Below are 18,938 nucleotides of genomic sequence, written 5' to 3' on the forward strand. Positions count from 1 at the left end.
GCTAGGCAGCCAGGGACTCAGCCCCTTCTCTCTTGTCCCTCTCCAGCACAATCCCCACCACACTTGTCTCAGCCTCTACTACTGCCACCCCTTCAGACACCCAACTCTGCCTCTCCCTGCAGAGCTCCTTTCAGCTCTGCCTCTTCCCAACCTCCTTCCTCAAACCCTCACCTTGAAGTCTCCCTACCACACTCCCCGACCCCCCGAGTGCCGCCCCTGACTTCCCTCAGCTCCCAGAGCCTGCCCCACTCTTCCCTGCCCCCCTCAGCCCCAGAGTGCCGCCCCTGACTCCCCTCGGCTCCCAGAGCCTGCCCCACTCCTCCCTGCCCCTCTCAGCCCCAGAGTGCCGCCCCTGACATCCCTCGGCTCCCAGAGCCTGCCCCACTCCTCCCTGCCCCTCTCAGCCCCAGAGTGCCGCCCCTGACTTCCCTCGGCTCCCAGAGCCTGCCCCACTCGTCCCTGCCCCTCTCAGGCCCCAGAGTGCCGCCCCTGACTTCCCTCGGCTCCCAGAGCCTGCCCCACTCCTCCCTGCCCCCCTCGGGCCCCAGACTGCCGCCCCCGACTTCCCTCGGCTCCCAGAGCCTGCCCCACTCCTCCCTGCCCCTCTCAGCCCCAGAGTGCCACCCCCGACTTCCCTCGGCTCCCAGAGCCTGCCCCACTCCTCCCTGCCCCTCTCGGGCCCCAGAGTGCCGCCCCTGACTTCCCTCGGCTCCCAGAGCCTGCCCCACTCTTCCCTGCCCCCCTCAGGCCCCAGAGTGCCGCCCCTGACATCCCTCAGCTCCCAGAGCCTGCCCCACTCTTCCCTGCCCCCCTCGGGCCCCAGAGTGCCGCCCCTGACTTCCCTCGGCTCCCAGAGCCTGCCCCACTCTTCCCTGCCCCCCTCAGCCCCAGAGTGCCGCCCCTGACTTCCCTCGGCTCCCAGAGCCTGCCCCACTCCTCCCTGCCCCCCTCAGGCCCCAAAGTGCCACCCCCGACTTCCCTCGGCTCCCAGAGCCTGCCCCACTCCTCCCTGCCCCTCTCAGCCCCAGAGTGCCACCCCTGACTTCCCTCGGCTCCCAGAGCCTGCCCCACTCCTCCCTGCCCCCCTCGGGCCCCAGAGTGCCGCCCCTGACTTCCCTCGGCTCCCAGAGCCTGCCCCACTCCTCCCTGCCCCCCTCGGGCCCCAGAGTGCCACCCCCGACTTCCCTCGGCTCCCAGAGCCTGCCCCACTCCTCCCTGCCCCTCTCAGCCCCAGAGTGCCACCCCTGACTTCCCTCGGCTCCCAGAGCCTGCCCCACTCCTCCCTGCCCCCCTCGGGCCCCAGAGTGCCGGCCCCAAAGCGCCTCTCCCACTCCCCGAGCATCTTCCCCACCCAGCCCCCAGTCCCCTGCCCGCGGCTCTCTCAGCCCCTCCACCTCCCGCTTCCGCTCCCCCCGCCCCCGCGCAGGAAGTGACCTGGCCGAGCGGGAGGCGGCCGTTCGCTCGGTTGGTTGCTTCGTCACCAGGAGCCGCTGTGTGACTCGTTAGGACGGAGCCGGGCGCAGAGGGCGGCGGCAGCTGCAGCGGCAGGGGACGGCGCCGGCGGCAGCCATGGCCGGGAGCGGGAGCGGGCCGGCCGGGGAGGCGCCGGGCTTCGTGCCGCAGAAGGAGATCGCCTACAACAAGCTGCTGCCGTACGGGGACCGGCTGGAGGCCGAGGCGAGCCGCCTGCTGGCCCAGATCAAAGGCAACCTGGGCCGGGCCGTGCAGCTGCAGGAGCTGTGGCCCGGGGGGCTCTTCTGGACCAGGAAACTCTCCACGTGAGTCCGCCGGCCGGGCCGAGGCAGCGCCTCCCTGCGGGGCGCCGAGCGCAAGCCGGGCCGGGGCAGCTGGGATTGGAAGAGCGGCCCCGGCCGCCCAGCTCGGCCGTAGGGCTGCGGGGTCGGTGTGGTTGTGTGTGTACATACCCGCCGTCGGTGCCCCGGGGTATGGGTGTGTGTGTGTATACACACACCCGCCGTCGGTGCCCCAGGGGTATGGGTGTGTGTGTGTGTGTGTGTGTATACACATATCTGCCGTCGGTGCCCCGGGGTATGGGTGTGTGTGTGTGTGTATACACATATCTGCCGTCGGTGCCCCGGGGTATGGGGGTGTGTGTGTGTACACATACCTGCCGTTGGTGCCCCGGGGTATGGGTGTGTGTGTGTGTGTGTATACACACACCCGCCGTCGGTGCCCCGGGGTATGGGTGTGTGTGTGTGTACACATACCTGCTGTCGGTGCCCCGGGGTATGGGTGTGTGTGTGTGTGTGTGTACACATACTTGCCGTCGGTGCCCCGGGGTATGGATGTGTGTGTGTACACATACCGGCCGTCGGTGCCCCGGGGTATGGGTGTGTGTGTGTACACATACCGGCCGTCGGTGCCCCAGGGGTATGGGTGTGTGTAACACATACCGGCCGTCGGTGCCCCCGGGTATGGGGGTGTGTGTGTGTGTATACACACCCGCCGATGTCCCAGGGGTATGGGTGTGTGTGTGTGTATACACACACACCTGCTGTCGGTGCCCCAGGGGTATGGGTGTGTGTGTGTGTGTGCGTGCTGCCGTCGGTGCCCCCGGGGTATGGGTGTGTGTGTGTGTGTGTGCTGCCGTCGGTGCCCCCGGGGCATGGGGGTGTGTGTGGGTGTGTATACACATACCCGCTGTCGGTGCCCCCGGGGCATGGGGGTGTGTGTGGGTGTGTATACACACACCCGCCGTCGGTGCCCCTGGTGAGTGCATGTACATATGCCCCTGGTCCGTGCATGCCTGTATGTAAATACACCATTGGTACTCCTGGTGTGTAATTTTGTATGTACATATGCCATCGGTCCCTCTGGCGTGTGTGTGTATACGTGTTATTGGTGTGTCGTCCCCTCTTCCCCGGTGCACGGATGTGTGTTCACGTGCCATCAGTGCCCCAGGGTGTGTGTGTGTTTGTATGTACATGTGCCATCGTTGCCCCTGAGGAGTGAGTGTACATGCGCCATTGGCACCTGCAGGGTGTGTGCGTGCATGTGTACACACCCACTCTTGGTATCCTCCCACCCCAAGGGGTGTACACACCTAACCTTGGGATCTCCGCCCTCCCCGAGGGGGTGTGTGGGTGTGTATGTACATCTGTCCCTGGTATCTTTCTTGCCTTTGGTCATTGTGCGTGCGTGTGTGTACACACCCTCCCTTGGTACTTTCCCTGAGGATTATGTGCACCCATCCTTCTTAACCCTTCTTGCAGTGGTGTACTTGTCCTCCATACTCCTCCCTTTGTGTGTGTGTGTGTACCCACTCTCAGTAACACTCCCCAGGGAGTGGGGGTGTACCTGCACTCAATACTCTTCCCCTCAGGTGTGTGTACTTATCCTCTATTTACACACACACAGGTGGTGTGCACCCACCTTTTATTACTCCCACCCCAATGTGTGTGCACCTGGCTATCCTCTAACCTCCCTGTGCCTCCGTGTGTGTGTGTGTGTACGTGCACATATGGGTGCCAGGTTTCTCTCTATAACCCGCCACCTAGTGTGTGTTTGCTCCGCTGTCATCTGTACCTGCTGCCTGTATGTGTGTACCTCACTGGTATGGGTGCCGTTTGCCCTCTATCCCTTTATTTCCCCAGAGTTTTTGCTCAACATTAATGTGGGGGGAAGTCCCTGTGGGCCAAGTAGTCTGCAGGCTGTGAAGGGGGATCAGTGAAAGCAGCTCAGGCTGTGAGCGGAGACCCTTTTCTTTAGCATGTGACAGTGCAGAGGCCCCCAACTCCTGCACAGTGAGTCTGTCCTGTGTCCATTAAACTCCAGCCCTCATCCCCTTCTGCCCCCAAGAGCCAGCAGGACCTTTGTCTGGGGCTATTTTTAAAGGTGACACCAGCAGGAGCTGGGACTGGAGCCAGGTTTTAGATTGTTGCAGGTTAAACCCTGTCTTTAAAGTAGCTGGGACTGATGATAGTGCCTCTGGGAGCTACTGGTCTTGTTTGGGGGAAGCTGAGTAGCTTCTGCTGCTGCCTCCCCAACTGGTGCAATTTCCACTGTAGGCTCATATTGCAATAGAGACTAGACTCCCATTTCAAGGCTGCTTAGCCTCTTAGTCTCTGTGGAAGAAGGATTTTATTGGCTTTAATGAAGGTAGTTACTCACTAAGCCTTCAGTTATTTAGCCAGAAACTGTACATGACTGCTCCATCTCTCCTGGGAATAAGTTTGTACTAGTCATTGCTGCCAAAAGTAGCACCCACGTTTTTGTAAAGTGGTTTCTTCTTGCACATCTGTGTATACTTTTGTGGGGAGAGTAGACTGTGATAGGGCAGTAGTTCTACTTTCCAAAGAGAGGTTCAGTTTCAGAGAAACTGAATTAGACTCTGGAATACATAACAGACCCAGTGAGTAACTTGTTGAGTTTAACCTCAATCTCTTCTCTGGCACAAAATACTCTTTGTCTCTGCAAATGTATCTAATGTTGTGTCACCATGAATGATACAAAACAGTCAAAGTGTACTTTGGAATAAGAAGTAAGGGCAAAGGGGGATGTTTCATTGACAAAGGCATCTTTGTCTACTGGGAAACTGTTAATTTTGTATATTTAAGTGCCTGATGTGAAAATCTGCTTCCTCTCTCACCTTTTCCTTGTTAAAGAAATTGATTCAATTTGTAACCATTTTGCAGTATTGAGAGGGAAACAGGTTTGAAGAGATTTTATCCTTTGGACCCACAGTTAATGAAACCATTTGGGTCATATGGGTTGCTCAGGCTCCATATTCCATTACCAGGTCCCTTTTACATCCAGGTTGCTGGGTCTTGAGTGGGAGTTTCAAAAGGTGCCTTAGGCTGGGATTTTCATTGGTTCCCAAAAGAGTTAGGGACCCAAATCCACTAGAAATTCAAGAGGGTTTAAGTGTCTAATTCCCTTAGTCTCTTGAAAATGTCAGCCTTAGGTGCTTTTGGAAAAAATCCCATATTAATTTATCCTGGGTGTATGATGACAAAAAGCTATTGTTACCAACTGATGGATGTTTGGTTTATGTAAAATGAGTTTATGGGTTCAGTCCAGTTTCACTACTGGATACACACACATCAAAACTGGGGCCACTTTTTGTTATTCACAGTCCAAGGTCTGAATGGGCATGGAAATGAAACATATGCCTTTCCACCCAGAGGTGGCAGAGCTTTCTGGGTAAGTTTGCCCTTCTGTTAGCCATATTGTAGCTACACTGTTGAAATTCAGTTTCCAGTGCTTTCAAACCAGTGTATCTTATGAACATCAAAAGTACTGAAGTGCTGCCTTTCCAAAAGGGGCATAATTTCAAAATTGAAATTTAACAGTCCCTTCTCCATAGCAAACACATTTGTAGGTGCAGTATTTAAGTATTATAAAACAGTTCATTAACAATAATTGCATCAGTGCTCCCCCTGGTTCTTTACTGGTGGGAGCATTAGCATAGATTAGGTTCTGGCATTTACTAGCATTTTTGCCACTGTGTTAACAAAGTCCTATGATGGCTAAAAACAGCTGCCAGACCCTTGTCTATATTAGGGCTCCTGCTGGTGCTGATGATGGGTCTGGTGGTAACACCAGTGGGAATTTTTTCTAAATGTTCTGATGTAGATGAAAGTTGGAGGGTGTTTTGGGCATTATAGAAATGTGTAAGTACATTTTAAAAAACATAGCCAGTTTCATATTTTCTAATGATCTGTTGTTCTGCCTGGCCATGTATATGATGCCATTTTTATATGGCAACTGCTGCAGTCCTCTAATCAGTGTATCACATCTATATGAATAACATTCTGTCTTTGCTAAGCACTCTGCATCTCTACAGCAGTGACATTTGCTACATAATGGAGACTAATGAGTAAGTCAGTTTCTTAGAGATCTGTGACAACTGCATTTGGTAGTCTGGTTCCTAAATTTATTGTAAAGTGGCTCTTCACCTATGTAATTAAAAAAAGGCAAAATAGTATTTTTGAACACTTGTTGGGAATTTAATACATGTGTGGTAATTAAAAATCTGGATTTGACTAATGTCAGTGCAAGTGACCTTGTGTTTACCAAAGAGTATTCTTGGATAGCATTACATTTGTAGGTGCAAAATGACTCGCATGACTGCATTATGAGGTATTTTGAACTTGATTGGTACTGTTTTCTCCCTAGCCATCTGCTAACTCATACTGTTTACAGGGATGCCTGTTGTTTTTAGTCTTATGGCAGAGGTTCATATGCTAATGCTGTCAAAACATGTTGTGACATTTGTCAGTGGCTTACAGGAAGGACTGCCTCTGAAGGTAGCGTGACTTTGGCAGCTCATCTGCCGGAGTTAGGCTCTTTGCAGTTTGACAGTGCCTATGTTGAACTAACCATTAGATATCATACTGTAAACTGCAACTACTGTAACAGTTTAGTCAGTAGGGCAGTAAGTGCATTCCATCTAGAATAATTTCTGTGCTGCTCTGTGAATCACAAAAGGGACAGGACTAGTATGTTTTGCCACCTCCTCATTGAAGATAGAATTCACTGTGTGTGTGATGCAGTTAGGTTCTCTCTACCGAAGGGGTAAAAAATGCCCTTTAGTTAATCCCAAGATTTCTGTGGTACTATAATGCATTGCAGTGATATTGGAACACATTTGCTTAAAAAAAATACCGAGGGAGAAGTGGAGGTTAACTCTTTATTCCCTCTCCAGCTGTCCTACATAAGTTGCACTCTGGTTTTCTGTATGAACTTAATTTTCTATAACCAAAACCAGACAAAAAGGCAGAATCTTCAGAGTGGTAAAATTGTTTAGTTTTATTGCAGATGTCCAAATTTTAAAATGTTGTATTCTCATAATATTTCATAAAGCAATTAACTCTACAGAAAACAAAAGACGCACAAACAGTAAATAAAAAAATATATGCGCTTACTACTTACAGACATATTAAATATTTTATATGTATTATTATACACGTTTTTAAGTGTTTGTGTGTATACAGTGTTTGGGGTACACAAGGAGTACAAGATCATACCTAAATATAGTTTCAACTGAAATAGTTGAAAATCACTTACTACTTGAGTTCTTGCTGACAACTGCATCTTGGATCTTGTTTACTGCATATTGTGCAACAGCTGAGAACATCACTAATACACAGGGTGGTTTTGGAAATGCAGCTGTTTCAGATGTCCATGATGTCATCAGTTGTTTAGAAGAAACACAAAATGCTGAAATCAGATCTCATCAGGTAAAATGCCTTTCAGGTCACTTTTTAAATGTATTTGGGCTTGATGCTTCATTCCTTGTACACTCACAATTTCCAGTGAAGTAAATGGACTCTTTTAATTGTACCATGTACACATCCTATAAAGAGAGAGAATTCTCTCTTCCATTAAGACATCAATCCTGCAGTTACTTTACTCATGTGAGTAGTCCCATTGACTTCAATGTGAGTAGTCCCATTGACTTCAATGTGAGTAGTCCCATTGACTTCAATGGGACTAATATGAGTAAAATTATACTTGTGTTTGAAGAATTGGGGTATAAATTTGTGACTAGGTTCCATTATAAACTCCTATTTTTAATGACCTTCCAGCTTTGGCTAGCAAATTAATTTGTCCTGACAATTGCCAGTTTTATTCTGAAAGCAAAAGAGAATCTTTTTGAAAAGTTTATAGTCAATTTGAGAACACTTTTTTAAAGTTACAAGTCATCACAAAATTATTCTGATCTAAAAATTTTGACTATAGTCTGTTTCTAGCTCAAATTTTTTTTACTAGTATCACATCAGTTTTTCCACATTGTAATCTCATTGAAAACTTGTGCATATTCTTTATTTAACGAATATAAATTGTAATTAAATTAAACAAGTTATTAAAGTTCTTATTGTAATTGTTATGACAAACAGTTTTATTCTCTGGTGGCTGGTGCAGCTTAGGAAGGACATATGGGTCTTTCTCTAACTTTATCCCTTAGTACAGGGGTCCCCAACCTTTTTAGGTCCAGGGACCGGTTTCGTTTGCCGGACCCTCCGCAGGTGTGCCTGCGGGAGGTCCAGCTGAGCCCCGGGAGCAGTGGACCTCCCGCAGGCACGACTGCGGAGGGAGCGCTCGTCCCGCGGCTCAGCTGGACCTCCCGCAGGCGTGCCTGCGGAAGCTCCACTGGGTCGGTTCGCGGCCCGGTTTCTAAGAGGCCGCGGACCGGTACCAGGCCACGTACCGGGGGTTGGGGACCCCTGCCTTAGTAGAGGTAGATGCCTATATTTTTGGAGCAAAAGGACCAAGATTTGTTCCTAGCAACTTAGTTTTGTGTAGCTGAGGTAATTATTGTTGTTAGTAGCAACAGATTTGTTGCAGAATGCAGGCAGATGCCAATGCATGAAAAATGTGATTCAGCTGTTTTTGAATTACAGGTTGCACAAAATTAAAATGAATGAAATCTACTCAGTAGGAGATCTGTCTGTATGGTTGCAATCGGTATTTCATTATAAGTTTTGCCTTTACTCCCTATTCTGTCTGTGAAGAAATCACGTTTTTCCTGGGCAAAAGTTGGGACTCAAAGGTACACAAGAAGAATTTAAAAAAATTAAGGTAGTTTAAATGGTTTACAAATCATGACTAACACTTATTTTTGCATCTCATATTTCAAAAACGGCTTTTATGGATCCCTGTAGATTTGGACAGAAAACTATCCTCTGCTACACATGAAAAATTTGTATTGGAAACATTGGAAGATTTTAGAAAAGTTCCTAAATTTATAAGTGAAAGCAGTTCTCAGTCTTAACCATGGCAGAGCGTCCACCTTTCTCTAATACAGATAATTTTCTGGTACAGTTTAGAATGTTTATTTGATAGTATAGTACATTTTCTAAAAATAAATATGAGGAAGCCATGTACTCGAACTGTAAAATGAGGGACTAGTATACACCACATAGGAATATGGACACTTTTTTTTTTTTTTTTAAATTTGGTCTTTGAGAGCTACGGTGACACTGTACTATGTGAGGAGTAAAAGTTAACTCTGCCTGCATGGGGATGGCAATAAGAATGGGAAAAGTAACCCTGCCGATTTCAGTGCCGAACTAAACTCCAAATCAGAACCCCTTATCATACAGTCCAGTCCAGTGGACCTTCATTGTGCAGCACCATTAATCTGGGGATACTTGCAATTGGCTGGCAAGGGCATAGGGAGGAGTAGGGTCCTGTGATGTCACTGATGGACTCCTTAAAGCAGGAATTGAATGGGGCAGTTAAGGTTGTGTGGGAAGAGTCACATAACTCAGTATTTTATGGTTGTCCAAAGCTGCCTATTTGTTTCACATAATATTAACCTTTATTACAGGGGACTTTAACTTGAACGTTTCCTGGTTCTCCAATATTTGAGTTTTGGAAATTAAACTCAAATGTCCTGGAATGGCACAAGGAGAATAGGGCAGTACTGAGTGCCAACTACCTTAATTCCACATTAATATTTCCTGCATGTGAATAAATACACATTCTCAAATGTGGATTCCCAAGAATCCTGTGGGACACCCTGCATACGCACTCTCCTTATTAACTGTAATACTGTGTTCCTTCTTTGGAAACAATTTTTAGGGTGCTTTGAAAGCTTTAAAAGTTTCATGTTGATGTTACTAGTTTTGGCTCCCTTAATCTTGAAGTGCTGCTGAGGGCAGGTTGCTCAGCCCCTTCAAAGGAGGGAGTATTTTAGTGTCTTGATGCACAGTTGGATTAGTTGAAGACAAATGATTTAGAAGCTTAAAAATCTGTTTTTTCCCTCCATTTACATAAAGAAATCTTTTTGAAGCTGTAAAAACAGAAGCCATTTCATTGTCTAGTTCTGCTTCCTGTGCATAGTGATATGCTTATGCTCTGGAGACTTGTGTATTCTTATACTCTCTTCCCCTTCTGTTTCTTAAAGGAACAGCATTTAGTTCTGACAAACTGCTGTTACATTTTCTGAAATTGGTTAATGTCTTTCTATTTTGTTATAATGCCATGAGTGTTAACAAAGGCACTGACTCTCCATCCCAACCAGCTGCTATCCTTTTTCTCAGATTCCTAGTGCCTCAGTTACTTTCTCATCTTTCTGACTCCAACTCCTCCTTCCAGAAGTCCAAAATTGTTTCATCTGTTGAACCTTCAGGATTTACTAATTATAATGATCTTACTAACAGGATTTGGGTTGCTTGAATACACGCAACTGCAAATCCTCTTGGCCTTTCTCTACAATACCTCTTTCTTCTTCTGGAATGGGATAGCTGTAAAGGACACTTCTAATGACGAATTAAAAGTTTTCAAGGAAGACTCTAGAGCAGTGGTTCTTAACCTTTACTGTAGCCTGCACCCCTTTGGTTCTCAAAATATGTTCTCGCACCCCTTATCAAAAATCGTTGAAGTAGGTCAGTTCTTTAAACCTAGATATACATAACTATAGAATGAAAGAGATAGCGGCTAACTGAATTCAAACAAAGCCACGGCGCTGCCACATCATCATCTGTGCATGCGTCAAGAAATACCCCGCAACATGGTGGTACACTGTATTTTGTAGCGAGATAATTTCACTAAAATTAGCTTTAAAACTTGAAAATAATTTTTTTGTTCGTACATTACAATAATCGTTAAAAAATGTATAATGTTAATAAATGCATAGGTTTGATGAAACAAAGTAGTTATACTTACGTGCCTGTGCTTAATTTGTGTTTTCAGTGATTTACCTTCTAACAAAATCTGGCATGTCTCGCACCCCCAGAAAGGGCATCTCGCACCCCCAGGGGGGGGTGTGCTCCCCAGGTTAAGAACCACTGCTTTAGAGCTTCTCCCTATTTTTCTCCCCCTCTGCCCCCTCCCCCCCGCCAGGCAGCAAGGGTGAAGTCTTGTCATTGGCTTAAATCAAATCAAAGTGATGGTTTCTGGCCACTGGTGTGATCATAAATACTGGAAAACTTGAATTTTCCATGGATATAAACAAAAACACAAATTCCTGAACACAGTACAGTCTTCCTCAAAAGTTGCGGAATGAAATTTGGTTTTCTTGAGGCCTAACCGAATTATATCCTTTTAATTGCTTTTCCTTTAGTGGTGTTTTTTTAAGTACATTATTGTTTTCTTTGGACATAAAGCTCAAATGGAAATATTATGGCTTTTATTGATTCACCTGTTCCCTCCCCCAAGTCTCTCAGTGTCAACCTGTTGAAATGCTATATATTCTTCTCAGTATATAGAAGGAAGCACTTCTGTTTGCCAAAATTGTGCATAGTAAGCTCTCTCCAGGGAGGTGTTCTGCAGAATGTTTTTATAATTGCTCAAAAGAAGCCAACAAGAGGTAAATCTAAGCGCACACAGTCAGACTGGAATAAATGAAGTTTGGTGTGCTGTCCGTAGTAGATAATATGGAATGTAATATTTGTTTTCCTATTAACTTATTATTACATTTTATAAAAATATACATACAAAAAATATAAAATATATATATAAACGTCTCATAATATATTAACCATTTGCTACCTAACCTGACCTATACTTGAAACATTTAATTACAGTGAAACCCCGCTGTAACCCGCCCCGCTATAACACAAAATCGCATATAATGCGATCATAGGTTGGCTCCCCTTTAAGGCAGATACAGCTTAGATAATGTTTTCACAGTACTGTACAGTACCAGTGGTCCCCAACACCTTGGCAGGGCAGAGAAGCTGCAGCCCTGCTCCTGCCGGGGACAGAGAACTCCGAGGCTGCAGGTGCTGGTGCTCTCTGTCCCCAGCAGACGTGGGCTGCACCTTCTCTCTGGCTTCTCCGGGGCTGCGGGTGCCAGTGCTCTCTGTCCCCGGCAGGCGCGGGGATGCGGCTTCTCTCAGGCTTCAAGAAGAGCCGTGGCTCCCCACCTGCCGGGGACAGAGAACTCGGGGGCTGCGGGCGCTGGTGCTCTCTGACCCTGGCAGGTGCGGGACCGTGGCTTCTCTCCATCTTCAAAAGAAGCCGCGGCCCCGCGCCTGCCAGGGACAGAGGACTCCGAGGCTGCGGGTGCCTGTGCTCTCTGTCCCTGGCAGGCGCGGGGCCGCGGCTTCTCTCCGGCTTCAAGAGGAGCCGTGGCTCCCTGCCTGCCAGGGACAGAGGACTCCGAGGCTGCGGGTGCCTGTGCTCTCTGTCCCTGGCAGGCGCGGGGCCGCGGCTTCTCTCCGGCTTCAAGAGGAGCCGTGGCTCCCTGCCTGCCAGGGACAGAAAATTCCGGGGCTGCGGGCGCCGGTGCTCTCTGTCCCCGGCAGGTGCGGGGCCGCAGCTTCTCTCCGGCTTCTCCGGGCCTGCAGGCGCCAGTGCTCTCTGTCTCCGGCAGGCGGGGGCCCCCGGCTCCTTTTGAAGCCAGAGAGAAGCCACGGCCCCGCATCTGCTGGGGACAGAGAGCACCGGTGCCCACAGCCTCAGAGTTCTCTGTCCCCGGCAGGTGGGGGGGCCGCGGCTCCTCTCCCCTGCTGGGCAGTGGGCACTAGGCGGTGCACATCAATGCACCGTTTTGGGGACCACTGACAAACTGACTGGTTTGAAACCCCACTATACTGCGACCCCGCATTTAGCGCGATGGAAGTTTTTGGACCCCAAATGTCGCGTTATAGCGGGATTTCACTGTATATAAAAAATATGAATGGTTAAAATATAAATTAGTATTTGTATTACACAATTTACAAACCTAATTAGTTTATAAAAATCCAGCTAATTAAAGAAAAATTAAGATCAAGAATAGAAGAAAGGTTCAGAGGAGGGGAATAGAGATTGGGAGGGAAGGAAGTGGGGAGAGAGGAGGGGGAAGTGAGTGGGTGGGGGGAAACATTTAATAGGATCTTACTCTCCTGGAAGTATCTGAATCCCATATCTCTGAGAATTTTTCTTAGGTATTTCTGTTATGGTGTACAGTTCTTTTCCATGGTTCTTATGATGTCTGTGCTCCTGTCTTCAACTATTGGTCACTTTTTAGACTTCTACTTTTTTTAGACCATTCTGTTCATTCCCTCTGAAGTACCTGGCATTGGGCACTGTCGGAAGACAGGATACTGGGGTAGATGGACCTTTGGTCTCACCCAGCATGGCAGTTCTTATGTAGTATGAGTCTTTTAGCAATTATTAGTGCTCTGCTTAGCTGAAGTCTTTCAGATTTATTCAGCTTCCAATTAACATCTATTAGCTTTAAGATTACATGTTTAGCTTGTAACACAATTTTATTTTATATGAAAAAAATCACTCTCCAGTTAAGTTCTGCCCAAAACATATGGGTATAGGAGCATTCCCAGAGTGTATGGGTTAAGATAGCACCTGCTGAATCACAGCACCAACATTTGTCTGTTTTAGCAGCACCTGTTTTTGAACAGTCAGAGGATGGTCCAGTGCATCATCCAAACGATTTTCTGCTGGATTAATCTTAAAACAGATGTCCAAGGAACAGTTTGGAGTATTTCTATTGGTTAGCATAGAAGAATTTGCCTAGTTCCTCTTCTCATTTCTCTTTTAGGCAATCCATGTTTAATTCAAATTTTCCAGCCAAGTGTGCATACAGTGTTGCCATAGGTCTTGGCACTTTGGGTAATATTTTAAGAAATTAAAGCATTTTAGATGGGTTGGGGTAGCACAGGCTTTGGAGCCAAGCAGACAGGAGACGGCATCAGAGCCGTAACTAGGTATTTTTATGCCTGATGTGGCAATTCGGCGGTGGGTCCTGAAGCACCGCTGATTGCGGCTTTTTTTTTTCCTCTGCCGCTTTCTGTGCCCCTTGGCTTTGTGCACCCGAGGCAAGTGCCTCACTCGCCTCACCCTTGTTACAGCACTGGATGGCATGTTTAAGTTGGATATATTGCCACTCCTTCTTAGTCTCTAGACTGAACCTTTCTTTTAATACTGTAGAAGGGAGGAAGATCAAAATCCCTTTCCTAATTCAGTCTGGCCAAATGATGGGGTTGCCTGCTTTACAGAGTTTTGAGTTATTCCAGATAGAGGCCCTGGTATGCAGGAGGGGGTGACTTTTAAATTTAATAGACGTATGCCAAGTATTTATGGTTGCCACAATAGTTGTTAATTGTTCTTTAGGGAATCCGGTAATAATCCTACTGCAGCACTTTGTTAAAGAGTAAAGGAGCAACCACTTCTGCTTCCATGTGGAGTCAGTTCGGGTCTCTACAGCTTGAGGGAATGAGCCACTGTGCTGGTTGGCTAAGAATTGTTGCCTGATGATAAACTTTAAAGCTGGGAAACCTGAAACCACTTGTTTTGACAGAAATTTGTAATCCTTAAAAGGAGATTCTGAGTTTATCAGCACCCCACAAGAAGGACCTGAACATGTTTTCGATTGTAATAAAATAAAAAGGAGGACTATGGAGTGGGAAGGAGGTCCGAATGAAAAGGAACCTGGGAAGGGCATTAATTTTAATGATCATTTTTCCCCAAAGGGAGAGAGGTAGTACCTACCATCTATTTAAATCATTTGATAACTGCATGATTAATAGAGCTAGGTTAACCTTGACTGTGTTTTTAATTTTCTTAGGGAATAGGATGCCAAGCTATCTGAGGTTTTTCTGCTGCCATCTAAATGTCCCTATGGAAGAGCCACTTCCAGCTAAATCCAGTGGATCTTCATTGTTTCTGATGTATCCCAATTTATCTTGTAGCCAGAGAATCTGCAACGTTACCTGTTTGTAGGATATTGATTGACCTGAATTTTTTTTAAATATATTAGGATTAGGAGAGAAGGATTTTTGTCTCCTGAGACCCTGATTTGATCCACTAAATACCTTAGTATTCCCTAATTAGTCTTGTAAATGGTTCTAATGCTAAGTTGAAAATGACAGGGGAGAGAGGGCATCCCTGTTTATTTCCTTGAAACAGATCAAAGAGTGGGAGTATTGTGCTATTTGTCAGGATGCAAAAGTTGGGATTGGAATATGACAGCTTTATGCATGAAATAAGGATTTCCCCAACTCAGACTTATCCAGGGTCAGAAACAGATATTTCCAGTTCACTGTCAAAATCTTTTCTGCATCGAGTGAAATGCTTGCATGGGAATTTCTAGGATGTTAGTGGAATGCCATTACATTGATCAACGGACGTGTGTTATCAGAACTGTGCCTTTTTTATTAGTAAATCTCACTTGAGTTTGAGAATGCCTGTATTAAAGAGATGGATTTATAGCTAGTACACTTTTGCACATCGTTACTTTGTTTAAGTAGTACAGTAATTATGGCTTCTCTCGTAGTAGGAAGTAACATAGCTTTTTTTAGGGCATCTTCATAAATTATAACAGCTTAGGAGCCAGTTCTTTGGTATTTTGATGGAATTTTATTGGTAGGCCATCAGGCCTGGTGGTCTTGCCTGGACTCATTTCCTTGATGGCCTTGATTATATCCTCTGATTGCAAGAGAGAGGCTAGCCTTGCCTGCTGCTCTCGTGAGATTTGTGGGAGGTTAAGGGTATGTCTACACTGCTCACATTAAATTGTGGTCACGGCAGCACTGTAACGTGGGCGGTGTAGTAACTCTTTATTGCTGGGGGAGAGCTCTCCTGGTGATTAAAAAAATAACCATCCCGAACGAGGGGTGGTAGCTTTATCACTGGGAGTGCGGCTCCCAGCAATAAAGCACTGTTGATAATGGCACTTTTCAGCACTAAAACTTTTGTCACTCAGGGGCGTGTTTTTTCACACCCCTGAACAACTAAAGTTTTAGCACTGAAAGTGGCAGTGTAGACACAGCCTAAGAGTTTTAACAAAATTATTCAGTTCTTCTGTGTCAGGTGGAGAACCATTATTTATTGTACAGAGGCTGGTAGAATTTCAAAAATAGATCATTGATTTATTTTTGATTATTTCTAATCTGCCTTTGTTCTGATTTGAGTGATATTATTCAGGATCTTGAACCTCTCATTTTCAGGCTGTATGTGAAAACTTTCTTTGCTCTCTCTCCCCATTCCCAGTATGTTTGTTTAAGTCTAAAAAGAGGACATTTGGCTTGTGCTGAAGTCAGTCTATTTACCTCATACCAAAGACTGATTGATTAATTTTTTAAGATTTTCTTGGAGAGGTAGCTTGCACATTCTAAATCCATAGCTTTTAAGTTGTTCAGTTAATTCCAGGAGCCACGCCTGGCTAGCCCTCTTGCTACCCACTGAGTAGGAAATGATCCTGCCCCTAATAAAAGCTTTTAGTGTATCTGATAGGGTGGATTGGATATCTCTGGTGTGTGATTAGTTTTGAAGAAAAACCGAACTTCAATGACATAGTTCTGAAAATGTTTCTTTCTAAAGACAGAAGTTCAGTCTCCAGTTTTTACAAGTCCAGTTTGTCTCAGGTGGGGAAAATTATAGTATCACTGGTGCACGATCAGAGATCGTGATAGATTTTATTTAATTATTAAGCACTGAGTCCACCAGATTCATAGAAATCTATTTGTGAATATGTGGAATGTGAGGAGGGGAAAAGTAAAATCCTTCATTGTAGGGTTTTGTAATCTCTGTACATCTTTTAACCATACTTCTTCCATACAATATTTTGTAATGTTTCTAACATGTGAGTGTATATGCTGGGGTTTGCCTGACTTGTCTAAAAAAGGGTCCAACGTCTCATTAAAATCTCCTCCTATGATTGATTCATGTGGGATATTAATTAATTTGGGAAAAAACTTGTTTAAAAAATGTGGATCATCTTTATTGGGGCCATATATATTAGTCAAGGTCTGTATAGAGTCAGAGGTTGTAGCAAAAATCTACCTTCCTCAAAGAATCATAGAACTAGAATTTGTAAATTGTCTTTTGTGAAACAAAATTTCTATATCTTTGGCTGCAGAGAAGAAATTGTTAAACACCTCTTCTCCCATCCATCCCTTCTGAATTTCTCTTTCCTGAAGGAAGATAATATCTGCTTTCAAGTGTTTTTAGATGGGAGATAATTCTTTTTCTTTTTCTCACGTAATTCATTTCTTTGATGTTCCAGGAAACACAATATATAATATTAGCCATATGGAGTGTTTAGGTCAAATATCTCATTTTTAGACATCTGAATAGTGTAATTGCTCAGGCCATTGTTAGTTCGAGATCTAGGAATGGTATATCTGAGTTCCTTTTCACTGCCCTGGGGCATGAGATGGAGGGGAAAGGGAAGAGGTTAAGGCAGACTAGGAAAAGTAAAAGAGAAAAAATGAGAAAAAGAAATGAAATGTTCAAAACTGACCAAGGATCACTTAAAAATACCCAAGTCTTATCCGACCAGAATAGGACCTAAGTACAGGAGGTTTTCAAGGGGGTGGCCTCATGACTCACCCCTCACTCCTCAAAACACCTATTTGGGGTATAACTGGATTCCCTCTAACTTCATAGAGAAGAAATACCGGTAGTCTAAGGGAGTGCATGGTTTCAGTACTATTCACAACATAAAAGGAGGAAGAAGGCTAGCATTTAAACTTAAGAACAAGTCTACAGTGGATATATAAGGAAGTTACATGATTTGTTTAGATAACCTTATTCTAATATAACTGGATCATTACAGACAAGGGTTCATTGACAGAACAGTTCTGCGTAAACTTTTCCCCTAGAGCCTTGTCCACTCTTAATTAGTGTGAACGCCACTGCTCAGTAGTTACATTAGCAATGTAAATCATCATAACACTTATTTCAGCTCATTTAATAGAAATTAAAGAAGAGCACCTGAATATTACTGAAAAAACAGCTGCCAATCTCATATTAACACATTCTCAATAATTTGTTGAATCATAAACAGCAATAATGATTATTTTTGGGTAGGATTTTAGGAGGTCAGATTTATTTACAGGTGTATTGAAAAGATTCATCATTAAACTGATATCCTCATTATATTGTTTAAATCTGGTATCTCTTATAAGTGTGCATTAAGGGTAAATGGATTGAATATTTCCAGGTTTACTATAAAACCAGAATCTAGGAAATTAGATAGGGATGAAACAAAGCAAAATCATCAGGGAGGAAGGAGAAGATTTTTTTTTTTTTTTAAAGTGGGAGAGATGGAGGGGAAGGTTGGAAGAGGTACTATGAGGGGAGAGTGTCTTAGATAGTAAATAAGATCACACATCTCTGTTCTCTGTTCATGGGTGTAAAAAGTCCCCAGGTCTGGTGAAGCAATTTGCTTCCAGTCACGATCTCAGAGGTGGATGTGGTCCCTGTGCACTGGGATCACCAGGGGTGGTGATGCGTAGATGCTCCAGGTGGACTGGAATCATGAGGGGGGCAGTGCAGGCAATACAGGAGTGTCCAAATTACTTCAGCCTGCTAACAGTAGCAGCCAGAGCTGCTTCCTGGGTCTGCATGGAAGATCTGGAGGGTCAAAGTACAATCAGAGATGAGATCCTTCTCCCCACCCAGTCTCTTCTCAACCAGCTCCCTCATTGGTGAAACCAGGGAAGTTCAAGGAAATAAAACTGAGGAGAAGGGAGGAGACAAATCAGTAAATTTGCCATGTACAGTTTGTTTCTAGACTGAGAACTGTATTCCAGCACTGCCATGACTGATCTGGTAAAGTTGTTTTAGTCCTGTCTGTGTCTTCTGTGAGGTCTTTTACCATAGTGAGATCAGATACCTTTCAGCTTCTTTTGCTGTCAGAAAACTAAACATCTTGCCTTCTGTTTTAACTCTGAAAGAAGCAAGAAAAGAAATTAAGTAGTCCAAACTCAGCCCTTTACCCCTCTTTTCTCCCATGTTCTTGGTGTAATTTGGGAAAATCATCAGCCTGTGTCCCTTCCATGTTAGATTTGTAAGTTCATGGGCTTTTGTAAAAATTAGTTCCTCAATATTCCTCAATAAAATAAAAATCTTACAATTATGGCCATGGGCTTTGCATTTGGAGGGGATATTTTGGTGCAGGGGTGTGGTGGGCTCTCTCCATATTTCATTCTGGTCAGGGGCCAGAGACAAAAACATCGGCAGCATGGTGGATAAAAATTCCGTAGGCCTCCCTTTTTCCATCCCCTCTGGAAGACCCACAA

At 45.5% G+C, this 18,938-nt stretch overlaps 1 protein-coding gene across 1 annotated transcript in view; it reads left to right on the forward strand.

Annotated features, from left to right (window-relative positions):
- The first annotated feature begins 1,550 nt into the window (after positions 1 to 1,550).
- Positions 1,551 to 18,938, forward strand: part of PSME4 (proteasome activator subunit 4) — a 230,265-nt gene continuing 212,877 nt past the window's right edge. Inside the window, exon 1 of the mRNA XM_045009566.1 lies at positions 1,551 to 1,778. Coding sequence (XP_044865501.1) covers positions 1,570 to 1,778 — 209 coding nt within the window. The 5' untranslated portion in view covers positions 1,551 to 1,569. The remainder of the gene's footprint in view (positions 1,779 to 18,938) is intronic.

The sequence above is a fragment of the Mauremys mutica genome, chromosome 3 (assembly GCF_020497125.1).
Source record: "Mauremys mutica isolate MM-2020 ecotype Southern chromosome 3, ASM2049712v1, whole genome shotgun sequence".
Classification (NCBI taxonomy): Eukaryota; Metazoa; Chordata; order Testudines; family Geoemydidae; genus Mauremys; species Mauremys mutica.